Source organism: Aspergillus fumigatus, chromosome 4, assembly GCF_000002655.1.
Source record: "Aspergillus fumigatus Af293 chromosome 4, whole genome shotgun sequence".
NCBI classification, from domain to species: Eukaryota; Fungi; Ascomycota; class Eurotiomycetes; order Eurotiales; family Aspergillaceae; genus Aspergillus; species Aspergillus fumigatus.
The window spans coordinates 2,114,800-2,133,952 of record NC_007197.1 but is presented as its reverse complement, the minus strand read 5'-3'; the positions used below and the strand labels follow the sequence as shown (position 1 = coordinate 2,133,952).

Here is a 19,153-nt window from a genome sequence, read left to right as displayed (position 1 = left end):
CCAGCTTTTTTCATGGCTGGTGTTCCTATCCGTGCTGCAGATAGTGAAAAGAAAGGTTGATATTGTCATCTTGTGTCAGCAAGTCGATAAGGAAATTGAGACAAGGAAATCTAAAAGATTGGAAAAACTACCCAGTGAAAGGTGGAGATGGCTAAAACAGCATCATGCGTCCATTGGCATTTATTAGGTCACTATATAGATAGTGCAATGGCTATGGTAGTACATATGCAGTCAACAGGTCCATTCAACGTTGTCGTATTTCTTATTAATAGCGTCGCATAATTTGATACGCTCGCTTTACTCAATCTCAATTGCCAGCTTTCCAAGATGCTTTTGAGCCCACTATTTCTTGCCGTTAGCACCCTATTCTCAATGACATTCAAGAGAGACAACTCACCATGTATTCATAGGCTTCCTTGGCCTGATCGAGACGGAAAACCTTCTCGTCAACGACCGGGTGGATGTCATTTACCTCAATGGCCCTGATCATATCGTTCATCAAAGCCTTGCTTCCGACATATACACCTCGAATGGTGCAGATGTGGTTGAGTGCTTCAAGCATGCCAGGCTGACCCTTGGGATCGGCTCCTCCGAGGAAACCAATGATGCTGATTGTGCCCTCGAACTTAATGCACTTCAAACTCTGACTGAGGGTTCCGGCGCCTCCCACTTCGATAATGTGATCGACACCGACGTTGTCGGGAGTCAGGGAACGAGCAATTTCGCCCCAGTTGGGGTTCGTCTTGTAGTTGATGACATGGTCCGCTCCAAGCTCCTTGAGCTTCTTGGCCTTCGTATCAGAGGAAGTTGTAGCAATAACAGTAGCTCCAGCTGCTTTAGCGAACTATCCCACGAACACTATCAGCTTGTCGTGTGTTCTCTCCTCAAGTAGGCAGGTGAAGACTTACCTGCAGGGCAAACATGCTGACACCCCCCGTTCCTTGTACCAGAACAATCTCACCCGGCTTAAGAGCGTTCATGCCATACAGAGCATTCCAGCTGGTGAGGGCAGCGCAGGTAAGGGTACTCGACTCAAGGAAGTTGAGATTCCTGGGAGCCCTAACCAGGCCATTTTCGTTGAAAACACCGTACTGGCGAAGAGTGCCATCAAGGACGCCACCGAGACCGGAATTGGTGCTCCGGGTATCAACAGGACCGTACTGGTGTAACTGATTGAACAAGGTCACCACCTTATCGCCCTTCTTGAACTGGGTCACTTTCGACCCGACCTCGACGACCTCGCCGGCACCATCGGAACCGGGGACAACGGGGAAATTAATAGGGAAGGGATACATCCCCTATAGAAGCATCAGAAATGTGCGTGACAAAAGGCTGATTTGCTCATGCTGTCTCGAGCGTAGATGAAGCGACGCACCTTGGGGATGATCAGGTCACGATAGTTGAGCGACGCAGCGCGTAGCTTGACAAGCACCTCATTTTCACCACACTTAGGCACAGGACCTTCCTTAAAATTAAGACTATCGAAACCATTCTCCTTATCCGCAACAACCCACTGCTTCATAGTTGAGGGAGCCATTTTCCGTACGTAAGGCGTCGAGTTCTCAGGAGAGTCAATTGAAGGAATATTGTGATCGAAGGAGGCTTTTAGCTAGAAATGTACTGACCAGGGAGGCCTGAAGCAGATATATAACTCTAACCCAAGCTCTCGAAAGCTCTCGACCTTTAGTCCTTGACGTAAGGCAGAGCTCCACCTGCTATGACGGCACACTGATAACTCTCCGAATCGGGCCATCTTTAACGGTGCCGAGGCATATCCGAGATAATTGGGTTTGGTCGACAAGCAAATCATCGATGTTTCTTGAGGATCTTCCGTTAAACTTTGCTCATAAATCCGGTCCACCTGTGCTCAGTCTGCTGGAAATTGTTCGGCAACGTCTGCCATGCATCTTCTGAAATAAGGTGTGTTGTTATTCAAGCTGCTCAAGGGATAAGTGAGTGTGGATACCTTCAAACACCGAGTCTTCGATGGCCGGCAGTTGCATCTTAAGAGATACATTTCTAATCGTTTCATTCGATTAATAATCACCAGCGCGTGGAGGTTGAGTACTCCCTAGTAGAAGGTGGGATCTAAAGCATGCGCTACTATTTGTCCAACATTTCTACTATGACGAAGCTAACGAAGACGTCCCCAAACTTGATTCATCCAGAAGACTGTCCCCACTCTGGCAAATCCACGAACCGATAGTCAATTGCCAGGTCGGTTGCTTTGGTTTCAGAATCTGATAGAATAATCCATCACTCAGCATGCTTTTAAGGCTAATATCGAGTACTAGCCCTCCTGGCCTGGGACATCGAGGCTTCTTGTTCGGGACTTCTCCGCGCAGCTTGAATGGCTCATACCAACTGCCCTGCTTTTCCATGTTACCCACCTCCAAATCATTCCGAAAGACTGTCGTCCAACGGGACCTTGAGGAATGCGACTCGTAAGGAAGCGCTAATCGCACGTTGTTGATTGAGAGTTTGGGGCCTGTTGATATCCTTGAAGCATGCAATGAGCTTTTCATAAGCCAACTGCTTTAGTTCAGCAATGAGGCATGCATCGCTGAAAATTTAAAGCTGGAGATGAGCCAGCTGCAGATGGTTATCAAGCTCCACATCCTTGCTGATCACTGATGCCTGATAGTCGCCTAGATATGCCCACTCAACAAAGCGCGCAAGAGTCCCGTCAGTCGTGTCTGAGAAGGTTTACTCTCCATCCTGGCCCTCCGCGAACTCGCTTGTGAATGCTGAATGAAGAATTCTACACTTGTACTCTAGGGGATCTTTGTGAGTCTTGAACATGCACATTGATCCTGGTGTTTTTAAGGCAACCGTATTGGAAGTAAAAAGTCTATCTGGCTATGAACAACTAAACTTACCAACAAGCGCGAGATACTCGAGACGAGTCGTGGTTCCTTCCTCTTGAGACGTTTTCCAGCTTGAAGCAAAACCAAACCTTAGGGGGGAAGTACAAGAGGAAGTGGAAGTGGATGAGCTTCGGAACAGAGTAGAAACAGTTGATGTTCCCTGTACTCTATCTTCACACAGCGATTGCTGGATAGACCATCTGCCTGACATCCTGGCTCTATATATCCCTGATAGACGGTCTCTGAGTTACTCTCTTAGCCACACGGACCATAGCACGATAACGACCAATCTCATGGAATAGGCGACTAGAGTAAAGTGAACAGATAATAAGTGGGTTCAGCAAACAAATCTTTCACGAAAGGCCATCTGCTATTAGCGGTCATTGAACGTGAGGTGTACCTGTTGGTGTATCCATGGTTCTCATGGAGAATAAACACTCATATAGGTAGTTCCGTCCTGGCAGTCAAAGGAGAGATAAAGACCAAAACAAGCCCAAAGTCAGAAATTTGCATTATCTTGGTGGATGCTTGTCAAGTCCGGACGAGGATATCATAGGAAAGGGCTTCCTTTCAGGGCGCCGCGCTATCATAGCCCAACTAAGCAGACACATTAGATGACGAAGTGAAAGCTCTCTTGTAAGACCCATTGCTCAGAGATTTGCTGACAGTAGATGTCTTCGTATAGAATCCACATAGTCTGATCACTGAGTGAGATCTACATTGCATGAAGGTGTAAAACTGTCAGCAGCCTGTCACATCCCCTCACCAAGATGAAACCCGATCCTTTCTTATTCATCTCATCTCTGGGTGACTGCTTGCATACCCTACGTATCTTGCTTGGACCTAAAGACGAAACTGTGATATCCCTAGGACGTAAATTCAAGCTCAATTCTGGGTATGAGATCCCTGTTGTCGGTCTAGGAACTTAGGTTAGTAGAGTTATGCGTTCGAGCTACATAAATCTTGCTGCTAATGACCTGACAGCTATCTGCGCGTCATGATGTAGAAGATGTCGTCGCGACGGCTCTTCGCGTGGCGGCGTGGGATACCGGCATATCGACAGTGCTGCTGTCGGCTTGAATGAAGCTGAAGTAGGACGGGGATGGAAGAAGTTGGGTGTGCCCCGAGAGGGGATATTTGTTGGTTCCGATCATAGTAGACTCAATTGCTTCTGATATATTATCTCATATCACTCTGCAGTTAACGAGCAAGCTGTGGAATACGCACCACCATCCGAGCCATGTCGAAGAAGCGCTCGACAAAACAGTCAAGGATCTACAGACGAATTATCTGGACTTGTATCTGTTATGTTCGGTACACTCTTGTCGGATATCTGCTGTTAGGTGAAAAGATCCACTGGGCCATATCCTTCATACCTACCAACGACACATTCCAGCATCTCGACCCGGTCACAAACGATTCCGTTTAGTGGACATTCCCATCGGTGACACTTGGGCAGCGAGGGAGAAGCTAGTCAATGCTGGCAAGATTCGAAGTCTTGGAGTCAGCAATTTATTCACCATTGAGAAGATGGAGGAACTACTTAACACGGCAGACATTCCTCCCGCAGTCAACCAGATCGAGGCGCATCCTTACCTCCTTCAGCCCAAGTCGTTTGGGTTACTGAAAGAGAATCTATATCTCACCAATAACCTACAATAGCATGCACATCTTGTTGACTGTTCCCCAGAATATCCTACCTGCTGCGTACAGCCCTCTGGGCAACAATATCTTCGGTGGACCTCGGTATACTAAATCCTCGTACCTGCTGGCGAAGTGAACTGACCATCGGGATTGCTGATACTTTGGGCTGTCCACCGTGGTTCCGCTGCTACTCCACAAAGTGTCAAGTCATCTAGTTTTGAGAGCAATTTTTCAAGGTATATATGGGACCGTGTCCTCAGACTAGCCTTTTGACTGATCAGAACGTCTCCATCGGACTTCATCTTCCCTGAGGCGGAGTTCGAAGCTCCTAGAAAACTCGGCCAATATGGCGCGAGGCCCGCGTTCTGAAATCGCGAGGAGACCGGCGTCCGTTCAACCTGACGAAGGAACACCTGGACCAATTGAAGCTGAAGCTCCTTTGGATAGAGCTTCTCTAGCTCTTCCTTGGAAAGTACGGCTCGCGGGGCACAAGAGTCGTCATCGGTCACACCTCACGTAGAAGTGAAGAAGCAGACTGGTTGTTAACAATCAGAGGGGAACCTCATGGAAAAATTCCAGAAAAACAGCAATTGGGTGCAAAGTTAGTCAACCGTCATCAACGATATAACTATCCGTTCCGCTGGGATGTGGATGTGTTTGGGGAATTGAGTGCTGAGGGAGCCGGGAGACGCGCAGAGGAGCATGCAGCGAGCTGAGGGAAAGTGAGAGCGCATGATTGTCGTAGCGGTCAAATGTCCTATAGACGCTGAGTGGCCTATATATGTATGTAACGATCTAGACACTAACTGGATGAGGCTGGTGCTAAGAGCTTAGTTCTCCAAGATGAGAATGCGTCAGCCGGATACACTTCTTACAATGAGTACGTCCATCGGCTTGCTGAAGTCTCTTTGAACGATCGTGCAGAGGGCTACTGGGTCCAGCAGACTGCGTCCTGCTGTCTGATCGAGCGTATGAAGAAGTAGAGAACTGTGTCAAGCGAGATTAAACTCATGTGCAGTCTCCTGCTTGCCCAGCTCTCATCAAAAGGCTCCTTGCATACAAGATTTGTCGTAATCCAGACTGGCTGCGTATCACTGTCGGCTATACCGTGGATACCTTCTTTGCCCGCCGAGAATCTTCAGCTTTGGCCCAGGTTGATACGCCCTGTTGTGGCCAAATTCCTGCCACCCTGCCACCCTGCCGTAAAATTTGCTGGGAACTGAAGGAAGCGACGGAGATCATAACACCAGTACTGGAAGAAAGGCAACAGAGACCGAGAAGCAGCCAGGAAGCCAAACCAGCCACCAAAACAAGAAAAGACTCCAATGTCATCATGTCACTGCCAGTTTGAAACTTGCTATTTAATAAGATGCAATACATAGAACGTAAGCCCTTGGGTATGCACTATCTCCTTGTAACAAAACCAGCCGACAAAGGGAAGATGTCCTACGTTGATGACAGAAGTCGTTAGTGAAACAAAAAAAGGTTATGATGAAAAGTCTCAGCTCAGTTTACTGGAAGAATATTCAATCTTTCAGTTGGAATGATCAAGGTCGAGAAATGGTTGAGCCTGGGCAAAAGAAGCATTCAACAAAGTGTGAATTGCAGAGAGAATAGGGTAATGTCAAACGCTAACTGGCAAACATAAAAAACACTGATGATCAAGTGAAAAAACCTCAAAGCAGCCGAACACACAGCAAACCTGCTTCCTCATCAGGAACAATTATTTCTGATACTTGGTGCCATGAAATCTCATATATAGATCTTCAATCATAATGCCAGCTGTCAAAAAAGGCAGGGTGACAAAACCCAAGGCTAAACAGCCATCCCAACGAAAAGTCACTCGACGTAGCTTGACAGGAAAGGCAAACGATGATCAGAATAAAGGTGAGTTGGCCATCAAAATGCGATTATCGATAGGTTTATAGATATGTACAACTTTAGTCCTGAAGGAATCCAACGGCTGGATTCAACATGGTTCTACCTGGCCCCTTTCTACTGTATCATGATGGACGCAACTCCGGTTCATGCTGTCTCATCCGGGGTCATCCTACACACAGGATTTCCCCATTCACCTGTGCTCTTATTTCAATCATCTTTGAAAGATTTTGGATTGCTTGATATAACTGAATCGAGACGCGTATTGACCTAGTTACAGATCCCAAGCCACTACCTCTGGTAGAGCGCACCAACAGTCTACCAATCGAAGAATTCACATCGCTATATATCAACCCAAAGCTCCTTGATTACGATTTACTTTGGCGTCCGAATGGCAAATACAGTCCTTATGACTGCAATACGTTTCACATCAAAATGCACTGCACCGTTGACGTATACTCATCCAGTACGATTCCCGCCGAGGACTTCGATGCGTGTTTCAAACTCATCGAGCAGACGTCGGCAGACGCTTACAGGGCGTCCAGCTGGGGATGGTCTGCGGCTCGCAAGCGAAAAGAGATGCGATTGCCTGATATGAAATATCTCATTCAGCGACGCAGCCAGACAGGCTCACCTGAAGTGACCTTTGCCGACGGCATGTCCTTCCGGAGGGGAGAGATACTTGCGTTCCTTTCGTTTATGGTCACATACGAGGACGGCAAGGAAGTAATTTACTGTTATGAGGTGCATGTGGCCCCGAAGGTTCAAGGCCAGGGAATTGGAATGCATCTGATGATGCTGTTGCGATCAATCGGGGTCAACATTGGCCTGGAGAAGGCTATGTTGACCTGCTTTCGGTCTAATCGACGCGCATTGCGGTTTTACAAGTCGATCGGTTACAAGGTGGATGAGAACTCCCCTAGGTCGATCCGGTTGCGGACAGGAGAAGTGGAGCCTGACTACTATATTATGTCCAAATCTCTGAGACAGAAATCGTCACCTGAGACTGAAGAGGGTTAAAATCCCTTTTGAAGTATAATAGTTGAAAGGTCTATGATACCATGACCTAGATCTGCCTAATATCTTTGCCGCGCATTTCTGGATTCTCCTGCTCCCACTCGTCTCTAAGAGCAGCGAAGATTGTGTCTGCCAAGAGTATGGAAAGTCCCAGACTCCACACTAGTGTGATCGCATAGAAGAAATTGGCATTGCCAGATCCAGCGTAGATCCATAAGTAGTAGAATGCAGGGCCCAGGAGAGTGGCGTATAGAAGCGCCGAAATGGCAAAAAAGGTGTAGCGCATCACTGTTTGTCGTTAGCAGAGCCAACTCCCACGGACATTCACAGAACTTACAAGGGAACAGATGCCGGTAAAGAGGGAGAAGTGCGAAGTACAAGGAGGCGTCCGAAATACTAGGATACGGCTTGAATATGGTGAAGATGCCCACGAGGGAGGTCAGAACAAAAAGAGGCTGCTTGCGCAATCGAACGGTGAGACCGCCGACATAGCCTGTTAAATGGAGCCAGAAGACGCCAAGGAAGAACTCTCGGAAAGAATCAAAGATTTCGATGAAGAAATACCACCAGAGTCCAATGTTAGGAGTAAGGTCAGGGACAAGTAATTGGAAACCGTATGTTGCAGAGATAAACTGCTGGAAGTCTGGAACGACTAAGTAAGACAGACTTAGAAGCCCTCCGACGCCGAGCAAAAGTATGCCAAAGTGCTGAATGGCGAAGATTGCAACTCCAGATGAAGGCTTCGCGACTTGAGCACGTCGATCGTAACACAGAAGCACGAGCGGAATAAACAGAAGGGCCGGGTAGATTGACAAATATGACGCGCATCCTAGAGCGAGCATGGCGTTAAAGCTATTCCCCGTGACGGCATTGGACAGAGCATAAAGGATTGCGGTCGAAGTAAAGGCGCTTGTGGATCGGCCGAGACAGGCGGCAATGGTAAATGGGTTGAAAAGGTACCTGTTATCCGTCAGGAGCATAGCCATGCAGGAAGTCGCCAGTATAATCACCATGCTGCCACATCTACTCCTCCCCACTTGATATCCTTTCGCAACGTCGTATACAACCTTCCCGATATCCCCTGATTGGAGTCCGATATGGTGACCAAGGCATTGGCATTAACGAGGTCAAGCAGAGCGTAAAAGACTGCCGTCGCTAACGGATAGTCTCTGGCGTTCGGCAGCAGAGCGAAGATGGGAAGAAGGAGCGGCGCCTAGTCGGTGGTATCGCGACTTAGTAAAGCCAAAGAGAGCGGATCCTCGACTCTATACCTGATGGAAGACGCCTCCGTCGTAAGGGGAAACATTATGAGTGTAAAGAAAAAGGCCTTCTTGAACTGGAGATAGAGATGTCAGCCTAAGCAATTTCAGACAGACAGAAAACATTTTCGTATAGAACTCACGTCTTTTGAAACTGTTCACCGGTGTAGAGACCTCGACTCTGCCCGTCAGCAGGTCTGGGAGCGAGGGGAACAGGAGCAAGAGGAGAAGTCGTAAGACGAAAGCACCGCCAAACACGGCGACTTTCCGTCTGTCGACTGGCATAATGTGTTCAACAAAAAATTGAAGATTGTAGCATAGCAATTATCAATAATTGACCATCGTTATCTAACTTTCAGTCAGTGTCTCACTGTTGGCTGTTGGTTTGTATGCTCCAGCTGTCCTTCGGCCTGCCGCGCCAAGACTCCGCGCATTTCCCTTTTCCGCAGCGCACGGGCCAATAGAGCTTGTGATTGGAGAAAAAAGAAAGAAAAAAAGGAAAAAAAGGGTTATCAAGAAATTTTCTGGTTATCAGAGAAAAGTCTCCCCATCAACAACTTTTCGCTCAACGGCCATACACCGCAAAGATGGGTAAAATCAAGAAGAAGGGTATGCTTGTCGAACATATTCTTTGCGCTTTTGACTTTTAATTGACATTGTTTTCAGGTACCTCTGGTCAGGCCAAAAACTACATTACCAGAACTCAGGCAGTTCGCAAGCTTCAGATCTCTCTGCCTGACTTCCGTCGTCTTTGTATCTTCAAGGGTATGTTCAGAAAATACGATCCTTTATTTCTCTTTTCTATATGTGGTGGCGTCGATCCTGATCGGATTGCTTCTGCGATTTAGGTATCTATCCTCGTGAGCCTCGAAACAAGAAGAAGGCTTCGAAAACATCGACTCCGAATACCACTTTCTACTACACCAAGGACATCCAATATCTTCTCCATGAACCCCTACTCAGGAAATTTCGGGAGCAGAAGGCCGTTGCGAAGAAGATTGCACGATCTCTTGGACGCGGAGAAGTCGGCGATGCAGCTCGGTTGGAAAAGAACCATGCCCCTAAGCTCACATTGGACCATGTCATCAAGGAGCGCTATCCCACTTTCATTGACGCTTTGAGAGACCTGGATGATGCCCTGTCACTTCTGTTCCTCTTTGCCAACCTCCCCTCGACCGCTCACGTTCCTCCTAAGACTATTGCCCTCTGCCAACGGCTTTGTCACGAATTTCAGCATTACTTGATCACGACCAACTCTCTGCGCAAATCTTTCCTTTCCATCAAGGGTATTTACTATCAAGCTACGATCCAAGGACAGGATATCTTGTGGCTGGTTCCTTACCGATTCGTGCAGCGCGTCAACGGCGACGTCGATTACCGTATCATGGCCACATTCGTCGACTTCTACACCACTTTGCTTGGATTTGTGAACTTCCGGTTGTATTCGTCGATTGGTCTGAGATATCCCCCGAAGTTTGACACCAGAAGCGACGAGAATGGCGCAGAATTGGCGGCTTTCACCCTCGAGGGCCGCGGAGTCGGCGATGCCCCGAAGGCAATTGAGGCTGGAAACACACAAGCAACCACCTCTACTAACAACAAGGAGGTCTCGAAGGAAATTCAGGCGAAGGTCGACAACGTGATCAAATCAGCAGGACTGGATGAAGCCAAGGAGGAGCCGGCCGCCGAGACGACCGAGGAATCTAGTGAAACAATTGACAAGTTCGAGCCCGCAGCCCCAGAAGCTGATACACTCCCCCAACCTGACCTGAGTGGAAACGAGGCTGGGTCGCTCTTCGCCCCATTCACATTCTACATTTCACGAGAGGCACCTAGGGCGCCCCTTGAATTCATTCTGCGGGCTTTCGGCTGCAAGCGGATCGGCTGGGATGCCGTGCTCGGTGACGGTGCTTTCACTCACGATGAGACAGATACTCGCATTACTCATCAGATTGTCGACCGACCTCAATTGCCCGAGTCCTCCCTACCAGCTATTCCTGCTGCCTCGAAGGACGGTTCTGACGCCGTCCAGAAGGTGAAGCCAGGTACTCGGATTCCCGGTCGAACCTACGTCCAGCCTCAATGGGTCTGGGATTGCATCAATGAGGGCAGGCTTGTCCGTCCTGATTTGTATGCACCGGGTGCCACCCTTCCGCCTCACTTGAGCCCTTGGGTCAAGCCCTCTAGAGGCGGCTACGATCCTAAAGCCAGCCTGGCCGAGCAGGAAGAGGAAGGCGAGGCCGAGTTAGACGAGGACAGTGACGAGGAGATGGAAGAAGCGACCAGCGATAAGAAGGCCGAAGCTAAGGCAGATGTTGGATCGGAAAGTGAAGATGAGGATGAGTCTGTTGACGGCGGCATGGATGTTGCCGGTACCGATGATGATGAGAGCGAGAGTGAAGATGAAGAGGAAGACTTTGATGGATTTGAAGAAGAGGCTGCTTCCGAATCAGAAGACGAAGAGGAAGCGGCTCGCACCCAGCACCAGAAGGAGCTCGAGGCTGAAGCTGCCGGTCTTCCATTCTCTTCCAACGGGGCTACTAGCGACGGATCCAAGAAGAAGGCTTCCCAGGCTAAGAAGATCGCTGCCAAGAAGCGCAAGGAGGAGGAAGAGCTGGAGAGACAGAAGATGATGATGAGTCGCAAGAAACGCAAGTTGCTTGAGAAGATGATTTACTCGAACAAGAAGCAGTCAGAGGAAGCGGCGAAGCTGCGATCAAAGAGAAGAAAGCTTGAGAAGGGGGCGGCAAAATGAGCTCATATAGATAAAAGTTAGCAGCATGCTTTTGGCGACAAGATGATATCCTTTTCTGGAATTTGGGGACATTCAATCTTCTGGCGTCATTCCTTGGCTTTGTACTTATTTCAGCATATAAACATCGTATATTAAGATTCATCCATGTATTCGACGAATCGTCGTATCTATTTTTTAGACATAGAGAGTAGGTCTGCTGACAGCACTATCCTGCGATCCAAGAGACTGTTGTTGACAGATCACGTGATATCATTTTCTTTTTCTGGTTCTTGTCTGAATGCGATTCCTGCATGCAATCAAAACTCATAGGGCTCGAGATCTTTCCGCAGGAAAAGCCATGTTTCCAAGCCTGGTCCGCTAAAATTCTACTGAGGAACTTGCACTAAATTAGCAGCCTTCTATCCAACGCTTCTGAATGAGGTCATGATCCGTTCCAACGGTCAAGGCACACTTACTATGCCAAAAGACGGACAGTTTTCATCATACTACTTCAGCGCTACGTACAAGTGATTTATCAGTCAATAAATTTTGTACTTAGGAGACGCATGACTCTCTTAGACTGAAAACAATGTCCTCAGTCTTTGGAAGCCAGCCCCCACGCTTCAGTCCTCCTCAGTCTGCACAACCGTACAGATCGATATTCGGAGGCCCAAGTAGCCAGGATGTGACAGATCTGGAACCGTACCCAGAGACGCAACAGGGCGGAAATCGCCCTGATCAACATGATTCAGACGTTGACATGGAAGATGTCCCATTGACTGAAATCGATCACTCAGACGATGAGACATACGTTGAAAGTGAGGACGACGGTTCTGTGTCCGACGATGAGGCCAGCAATGATGGTGATTCGTACAAATTAGCGAAGAAGCAGGCTGCGGTGCTGCCATCGTCTAGCAAGCAACACCCTGATAGTCCGCCGTCATCGCCCTCATACAGGCCTAATAGGTTCCGTGGCCCTGAGTCTACGTGGAGAAAGCTTACATTTGAAGACCGGCAGAATGCGCAAGCACTGGAGGAACTCAGAGCCAGAGACCTTGCCGCTCATCTGTACAATGCTTTTGCTTTACGGGTTAGGGCACGTGAGATCGCACGGCAAGCGTTAGAAAGCGATAAGCAACTTGACGAGACGGAAGCATTCGTACCCCCGAAACGTTGGACAGCGTGGCCTGTACCGGCAACGGAGGTTCCTCGTCCAGGAGAGCATCTACGAAGACAAATTGATGACGAATGGACTTTGAGAATGCCGCCGGATCCTCGACCCAGCGCAGAGCTGGAGGAGTCAATCATAGCAATCATGCTTAAGACTGCCAAGGATCGGTTTCAGGCGAGAGATTGGACCACTAAAGGCGTCGGTCCAAACCAAAAGCAGAGAGCACGATCTATGTCCCAAACGAACGACGAAACTACTGGCATAGAGAGCGAATGGGAGTGTGACATTGACACTACTGATGCCATGGAACTTCGTCCGGTAGTCCAAGCCGACGATGACAAATCTCGACGACAGCTACGCCCTCTCACGCGCAACATACTTACCCGATTCGATCAGCTACTGATGGGTTTGCACCATGCTCGAAAAGGCGGAATGACGGGAGATGATAGCTCAGCAAGTGAATGGCAGAGTGACACGGAGAGTGCCGCTTCGAACGCATCTCATTCAAGGAAAAGGCGCAAGGGTGAGAAGGGAGAGAGGAGTCAATCAAGAGGGCGCAAACGAAGTCGCAGATCCTCCGTGCGGGCTACATCCACGACAGGCCGATCCCGCAGCGTACTCGCGTCGAGCGCACGCACACCCTCTCATTCGCGTGGAAGGTCTTTTGATCGTGATCGCAGGCGATCAGCCAGTCGCATTCGCCGTGGACTTCGGGACTGGAGTGAAGTATTAGGTGTTGCTTCCATCATAGGCTTGCCGCATGCTGCTGTTATGCGCACTGCTCGCAGATGTGCCGCTCTTTTCGGGGAGGATATGGAATTCCGGACCTTCAGTGAGGGTCAACTACAGCATTCGAAGGAAGGAGATGTCAACAAGTGGGAGTATGTTGAGAACGAGACCGATGAGTCTGAACCAGAGCAGATCGTGCCTTCCCCTCCTAGTCGAACTCAATCGCGAAAATCGCGCTCCCGCGCAGCGTCTACAATTGGCTCGACGTCTCGTCCCAGCAGTCCAACATCGGAGGCAGCTGGTAGCACACAACGACTCAAAGGAAAAGGGCAGCATCGCAAGCAAGACATAGTGTGTCCTGTCAAGTCATGTCCCCGACATATCGATGGTTTCACTCGGACATGGAATCTCAACTTGCACATGAAGCGAATGCATGCCGGGTACCGGTCCAGGAGCGCCAGTCTCAAGTCTGCAGGTGCCAGGTCCCGCGCTCCGTCAGTGAGCGGTTAGCAAACAGGTTGCTAAAGTGTTGACATCCCTAAGATCCAGTTCGAATACTAGCCACTAGATTCAGGTCTAATGGATCAACTCTGGTTTATCCAGTTCTAAATAGTCCTTTAGCTGGTCCTCAATTGATAAGGTAAATTATTTGGTCACATTTTGTAATTCACCACAGTACGTCGGTGTCCTTGAGCTGTACTATTGGCTACATCTACCGGAGCTGGTTAAATAAGCCAATATTACTGGCCGGAGGTGCCGAGCTCCCGGTCCGCACTTCTGGCCGTGTTCTATCGATACGGGTTGATGTATTTGATATCGAAATTCGGGGTTGCTTGAACAAGTCTCTGATCTTCAACAGAGCAACTATTTCTCTATCACTGTGACTTGCGACTACACATTGTGCGCATTGTCCAAAATCTACATGAATCAACTCTACCATTGCAATAGGAACGAGTGTGGAGAATAGATGCGTGCTGTTCTAAGAATGACGTCGACCCACGTGATGGACATCTCTCCCCGCTTAGAGGAAACTGGTGGTAATGAATGCTTGACAAGCTCGGAGATACGATTAGCATTACTTTACATACTCCATCGTTGGATCCATCCTTCCCTGGATTTATAAAGTATAAAGATAACTTTTTCCTCCTCCCGTAGATAAAGCCCTTTAGATCTTCTTGTTTCCGCAGATCCCAGGACTCCGTTGGCGCAAGAGCGTAACGACTTTCCCCGCATAACGAGTGAGGGAGGAGAATCATACCTATTGATTATCTTTTTTGTTGGTTCAAGATCTCTGTGCCACCGAAGGCAGCTTAGTCCCCTCGAGGGCCCATCATAAGATCACCATGGAGAGGATTATCCGTCCGGTTTCGCGGCAATTGTTGAGATCGCGAGCTCGGTATCCCTTTGCCGTACCCACACTTCATGCCAAAAGGTTATACTCAAAAAGCCATGTTGTACCACCGGTAAGGCCACTCTTGAAAGAAGGCTGGCATTTTTGGCAACGAGCTCACAACTGCTACTGTAGCTGAAAGACCCGTCTCTCTTCATTGAGAAGGCCTATGTCAATGGACAGTGGGTAGACGCAGAGTCGGGGAAAACATTCGAGGTTCATGGTAAGGCTGGTGCTCTCCTGGTGTTAGAATGAAACTTATTCCATATTCCCCTTAGATCCCGCCTCTGGAAAACTTATCGGCACATGTCCGGAATTCGACGCCCTCGACACAGAAAAGGCCATTGAGGCCGCCTCTGCTGCTTTTCCCAAGTTCCGCACAACCCTTGCGCGCGAGCGTGCCCGCATGTTGCGACGATGGTACCAATTGATGATGGACAACTCTGAAGACCTAGCAACATTGATTACATGGGAGAACGGGAAGCCCCTAGCTGATGCCAAGGGCGAGGTGAATTACGCAGCCAGCTTCTTCGAATGGTTCAGTGAGGAAGCACCTCGGATTTACGGCGACACAATCCCCGCCTCAGTTCCCGGCAACCGAGTCATGACGTTGAAGCAACCCGTTGGCGTCTGCGGCTTGATAACGCCGTGGAATTTCCCCGCTGCTATGATCACAAGAAAGGTTGGACCGGCTCTGGCGGCGGGTTGCACGGTTGTCTGCAAGACTCCTGGCGAAACACCTTTCACAGCGAACGCCATTGCGGAGCTGGCTCATCGTGCTGGTATTCCCAAAGGAGTTGTCAACATGGTGACTTCACTCAAAAACACACCGGAGGTGGGAGAGGTGATCACCACCCATCCTGAAGTCCGCAAGGTTTCATTCACCGGTTCGACCAACGTTGGTAGGCTGCTCATGAAGCAGGCTTCGTCAACTATCAAGAAGGTGTCCTGGGAGCTGGGCGGAAACGCACCCTTCATTGTGTTCGATGATGTCGACGACCTCGATGCCGCAGTCGCCGGGGCCATTGCCTCCAAGTTCCGTAGCTCAGGCCAGACCTGCGTCTGCGCTAACCGGATCTACGTCCAGAGAGGTGTGTATGATGAATTCGTCAAGCGCTTCGCGGCAAAGGTCAAGAACTTCAAGCTCGGCTCCGGCTTCGGGGACGGTGTCACTCACGGCCCGCTTATCCACGAGCGTGCTACCGAAAAGGTCGACCAGCACGTTAAGGACGCTCAAGCCAAGGGAGCCAAGCTTGTCGCGGGAGGCCAAAAAGTCCCCGAGCTGGGCCCCAACTTCTACGAATTGACTGTCCTCGCCGAGATGAGCAAGGACATGTTGATGGCCTCCGAGGAGACGTTCGGCCCTGTGGCTGGAATTTTCCCCTTTGAGACCGAGAAAGAGGTCGTCGAGCTGGCCAATCGTGCCGAGGTCGGCCTTGCCGGCTACTTCTTCAGCGGAAACGTCAAGCGCATTTTCCGGGTTGCAGAGGCGCTGGAGGTCGGTATGGTGGGGGTCAATACAGGACTTATTAGCGATGTCGCCACTCCGTAAGTGTCTTTGTCAAAGGGAATGCTACTGCATTGTGCTAACTCTCGCTAGATTCGGTGGTGTTAAACAGAGCGGTTTCGGCCGTGAGGGCAGCAAGTACGGAATCGACGAGTTCCTTACGATCAAGAGCGTAACGTTTGGCGGTATGGGTGAGCCATTGCAGTCGTAGAGCGCCTATATCAGACAGCCTACTCAAGACAAAATTTGAATCCAGATCTGTAATTTCAAGTCACAGTGATGACAATATAGGCCATTGACCAAACGTCCTAACCACACTTCGCCTCATCACGGTAATTGTCCGTAGTCGCCGTACAATAATCCCACCAGAAGTCCGGCGTGAGGCTCGTCGAACACGGCTTTCTTGACCCTTTGCAACGCCTTTTCTACCTTTGGTCCTTCGCTTGTGAGAGGTGATCCCGTGGTTGCTGCAGACCACGTACAGTCCCATTGCGCCAATTGTGTTTGAGGTTGTTGTTTCCATCAAACGTTTGCTGCGAGAATAGCAGTGTTGCGGTGGTCGCTGGCATTAAGACCAGGAGGTGCGCATAACGGCGAACCATGATGTTGGAGGTTTCCCGAACCCACTTCTTACCTAGCAGCTGTTAGATAGTTTTCAAAGAGTAAGTGGACTTGGACACGAGTGAGGAGTTCTCGAGTTTCGGGGCAAATATACCAAAAGGCAGAGGGTTCATCCCGCATTCCTGAGCCACAGGAGCACAATGCCAAATCTTGCAACATCAAAAGGAGTGTCTGCTCGCACTGAGTCAAGGAAGCCACTGATTCATACCTCCCTACTTGTGCGCATGCCATTGCTCGTTCATCAGCAATGACAGTGACTTCCGATAGAGTGACAGTGCAATTTGGTGGAGGCAGTGGAATCTCGTACCAAGTGAAGCGACACGATATCTGAACTCTGACGCTCTTCACCTGAGAGCATTGGACGTGACTTAAGCTCGGAGTTCAGAAGTCTTGATAGGGTGGTAGACCAGAGAAAGGGTGGTTGAATGAGTGCAGGGATTCAAGACGAAACAGATGTAGAGGAGACTGGTCTTCTGAAAAGAAGTGACATAGTGAGAAAGTTGTCTAATGTACAAAATAACATGAGCGCCGGATCCAATGACCGATAATAAAGTTGAGCATGCATATCCCGAGTATCACAACGAAACCATATGTCCAATGAAGCATGTCTGTGCCGAATCCAACCAAGCACCGTACCGTGATACAGTTGATAAGGCTTCCTTCATGGTTCAAACAGTAGATGGAGATCGTTTCACCATTTCCTCTGCTCTCTGCTGCACGCAATTATTTTCCTTGACGTTGCTTGTGCTTAGGATTCTTCGAACTGTATTTGCGCATGGTCAGACTTCGGCCAATCGAATGTAAAGGGAGTCGCCGATACTGACCAGATGATGTAAACTCGGTTCTTCCTCCGAACAGGCTATTGACAAGCAGCCGTTAGTATGATGTAGGCCATGCAGGCAGCATAATTCATACCTTGCAACCATCGCATAACCGCTTAACGGACGACCTCGTCTTCATGCCCCGAACCTGCTCGAGATGTCGCACAGTGGAACCCACAACACCCACATTGGCGTCATGCTGCTTCGCAGAACGCAAGCTCCGAAGGCTGTTGCCGACCGATACTCTTGATAGTTGTGATAGTGACCGCGAGAGGAAGTGGTGAGAGAATGGCTGACTCGGGAGAAGCTGGCGGAAGGCCCGGGCTGAAGAACCCAGGATGGAGCGGATGGACAGCATGGTGTAAAGAATAGCGGAAAGGAATGGTAGCCTTAACCGCAACAATTTGTTCTTGATCAGCCGCTCAGAGGTGAAACGGTCAGATGGTCCGCTTCATGCTCGCAAGCTCACCAAATCCGTGGAGCAAATGTTCTTCGGAGTTTCTGTATCACCGAGATCCGGATCTATTACCATCCGCCAATCGGTGGGTAGGTAGCAGGTCCTGATATGTAGTCAAGTTTCAATGGGACGATTTACTTCGTCTCTGGGTTACTACTATGGCAGCATTTGTATCACTACGAGGCAACCTCGATCGTGATGAAATGTGCTACATGAAGTCAGGACATCGAGTTCTGCTTCAATCCATACCTGGAACGAGACAAGCCCGGGTCAGTGCTAGACCAGAATTGAAGCGCGGCTCATTGACGATGCTCTATTTTGTTGGTGAAAGGGAACATTGAGGAGAGAATGGCAAGTAGAACGTTGTGGGAGTCTTCACCATTCATACAGCCGAGAATACGACCAGGCGCCTATCATGTTGGTGGCTTTTGGACCTGCATCTCAATGATAGAGAGCAATGTCCCTCTTTCTACCGCCAGAGTATATATAGCTAGTCTCATGATTCTCATGATATACATGCTCCCTGTGTTGGATATCCAACGCCAATATGTCGTTGCTAGACTTTCCTTGGAAATCTTCCAAGGAATTCTCGATTTTGTTGTTATCCAGCAGAGACACCATCGATCCATCTTTGTCTAGCAAATCGTGAGTCTGCATCGCCGCCTAGTGGTCGCTATGTGGCTGTAATGCTGAACCTCTAGGGCTGCTGGACCATAAAATCATGCTTGCATACTTCAGGAACAGGATCCTGGGGAAGATAGGTTATTCTGGGAGCAAGGTTGGAGCGTAAAGGAAAGATTCATGGTGGACTACTTTCTTCATCAGGGACGGGACGACGATAACTCCTCAGGTACTGATATCATATCCCTGATGAACCACTGGACAGCCTTTCCATGTGTTCGAGTGCATATAATCAAATAATCCCGGAAAGAAAAGCAGAGGTAATGACCAGAGTCCCCAAGGCAAACACGGTGGGTGCAGTAAAACCGGATGCCAACGAGCCGCTGACTTGTCCTAACAAGCCACTCGTGTCCTCTGGCTTCACAGCTACGTATTGG

At 49.2% G+C, this 19,153-nt stretch overlaps 8 protein-coding genes across 8 annotated transcripts; 6 read left to right on the top strand and 2 right to left on the bottom strand.

Moving 5' to 3' along the window:
• Window positions 1-146: 146 nt before the first annotated feature.
• AFUA_4G08240 (zinc-dependent alcohol dehydrogenase family protein) lies at window positions 147-1,537 on the bottom strand (the record flags this gene model as incomplete). The annotated part of the gene is made up of 4 exons (XM_746909.2): window positions 147-342; window positions 398-844; window positions 909-1,298; window positions 1,376-1,537. The coding sequence occupies 4 exons, from the start codon at window positions 1,535-1,537 to the stop codon at window positions 298-300; spliced, it is 1,044 nt and encodes a 347-aa protein (XP_752002.2). The 3' UTR covers window positions 147-297.
• Window positions 1,538-3,637: 2,100 nt separating this feature from the next.
• AFUA_4G08230 (aldo/keto reductase family protein) lies at window positions 3,638-5,117 on the top strand (the record flags this gene model as incomplete). The annotated part of the gene is given in 8 exon segments (XM_746910.1): window positions 3,638-3,762; window positions 3,805-3,861; window positions 3,877-4,006; window positions 4,068-4,176; window positions 4,219-4,477; window positions 4,500-4,643; window positions 4,830-5,005; window positions 5,065-5,117. 8 exon segments carry the CDS (start codon window positions 3,638-3,640, stop codon window positions 5,115-5,117), a joined length of 1,053 nt encoding a protein of 350 aa, XP_752003.1.
• A 237-nt stretch (window positions 5,118-5,354) lies between these two features.
• On the top strand, window positions 5,355-5,862 carry AFUA_4G08220 (putative cytochrome P450 monooxygenase; the record flags this gene model as incomplete). The annotated part of the gene is made up of 3 exons (XM_746911.1): window positions 5,355-5,391; window positions 5,436-5,446; window positions 5,530-5,862. The coding sequence occupies 3 exons, from the start codon at window positions 5,355-5,357 to the stop codon at window positions 5,860-5,862; spliced, it is 381 nt and encodes a 126-aa protein (XP_752004.1).
• Window positions 5,863-6,231: 369 nt separating this feature from the next.
• On the top strand, window positions 6,232-7,409 carry AFUA_4G08210 (N-terminal L-serine N(alpha)-acetyltransferase NAT4; the record flags this gene model as incomplete). Its single annotated transcript, XM_077804600.1, has 2 exons — window positions 6,232-6,398; window positions 6,670-7,409. The coding sequence occupies exons 1-2, from the start codon at window positions 6,287-6,289 to the stop codon at window positions 7,407-7,409; spliced, it is 852 nt and encodes a 283-aa protein (XP_077660746.1). The 5' UTR covers window positions 6,232-6,286.
• A 46-nt stretch (window positions 7,410-7,455) lies between these two features.
• On the bottom strand, window positions 7,456-9,061 carry AFUA_4G08200 (GPI-anchored transamidase subunit GAB1; the record flags this gene model as incomplete). Its single annotated transcript, XM_746913.3, has 5 exons — window positions 8,809-9,061; window positions 8,678-8,742; window positions 8,417-8,619; window positions 7,744-8,366; window positions 7,456-7,694 (listed from the first exon to the last, which is right to left on the bottom strand). The coding sequence occupies exons 1-5, from the start codon at window positions 8,948-8,950 to the stop codon at window positions 7,456-7,458; spliced, it is 1,272 nt and encodes a 423-aa protein (XP_752006.2). The 5' UTR covers window positions 8,951-9,061.
• Window positions 9,062-9,179: 118 nt separating this feature from the next.
• nop7 (mRNA-binding ribosome synthesis protein NOP7) lies at window positions 9,180-11,596 on the top strand. The gene is made up of 3 exons (XM_746914.2): window positions 9,180-9,274; window positions 9,332-9,430; window positions 9,514-11,596. Exons 1-3 carry the CDS (start codon window positions 9,253-9,255, stop codon window positions 11,418-11,420), a joined length of 2,028 nt encoding a protein of 675 aa, XP_752007.1. The 5' UTR covers window positions 9,180-9,252; the 3' UTR covers window positions 11,421-11,596.
• A 114-nt stretch (window positions 11,597-11,710) lies between these two features.
• AFUA_4G08180 (uncharacterized protein) lies at window positions 11,711-14,157 on the top strand. The gene has a single exon (XM_746915.2). The coding sequence runs from the start codon at window positions 11,989-11,991 to the stop codon at window positions 13,807-13,809; it is 1,821 nt and encodes a 606-aa protein (XP_752008.1). The 5' UTR covers window positions 11,711-11,988; the 3' UTR covers window positions 13,810-14,157.
• Window positions 14,158-14,642: 485 nt separating this feature from the next.
• uga2 (NAD-dependent succinate-semialdehyde dehydrogenase) lies at window positions 14,643-16,407 on the top strand (the record flags this gene model as incomplete). The annotated part of the gene is made up of 4 exons (XM_746916.1): window positions 14,643-14,762; window positions 14,825-14,912; window positions 14,968-16,237; window positions 16,290-16,407. The coding sequence occupies 4 exons, from the start codon at window positions 14,643-14,645 to the stop codon at window positions 16,405-16,407; spliced, it is 1,596 nt and encodes a 531-aa protein (XP_752009.1).
• Between the last annotated feature and the right edge of the window lie 2,746 nt (window positions 16,408-19,153).

What these genes read in the sequence shown, in the direction of transcription:
- nop7 (XM_746914.2), top strand. Translation starts at nt 9,253, where the DNA reads ATGGGTAAAATCAAGAAGAAGG. An exon ending in GGGTAAAATCAAGAAGAAGG is followed by an intron (nt 9,275 to 9,331) that starts GTATGCTTGTCG and finishes CATTGTTTTCAG; the next exon opens with GTACCTCTGGTCAGGCCAAA. An exon ending in TCGTCTTTGTATCTTCAAGG is followed by an intron (nt 9,431 to 9,513) that starts GTATGTTCAGAA and finishes TCTGCGATTTAG; the next exon opens with GTATCTATCCTCGTGAGCCT.
- AFUA_4G08180 (XM_746915.2), top strand. Translation starts at nt 11,989, where the DNA reads ATGTCCTCAGTCTTTGGAAGCCAGCCCCCACGCTTCAGTCCTCCTCAG.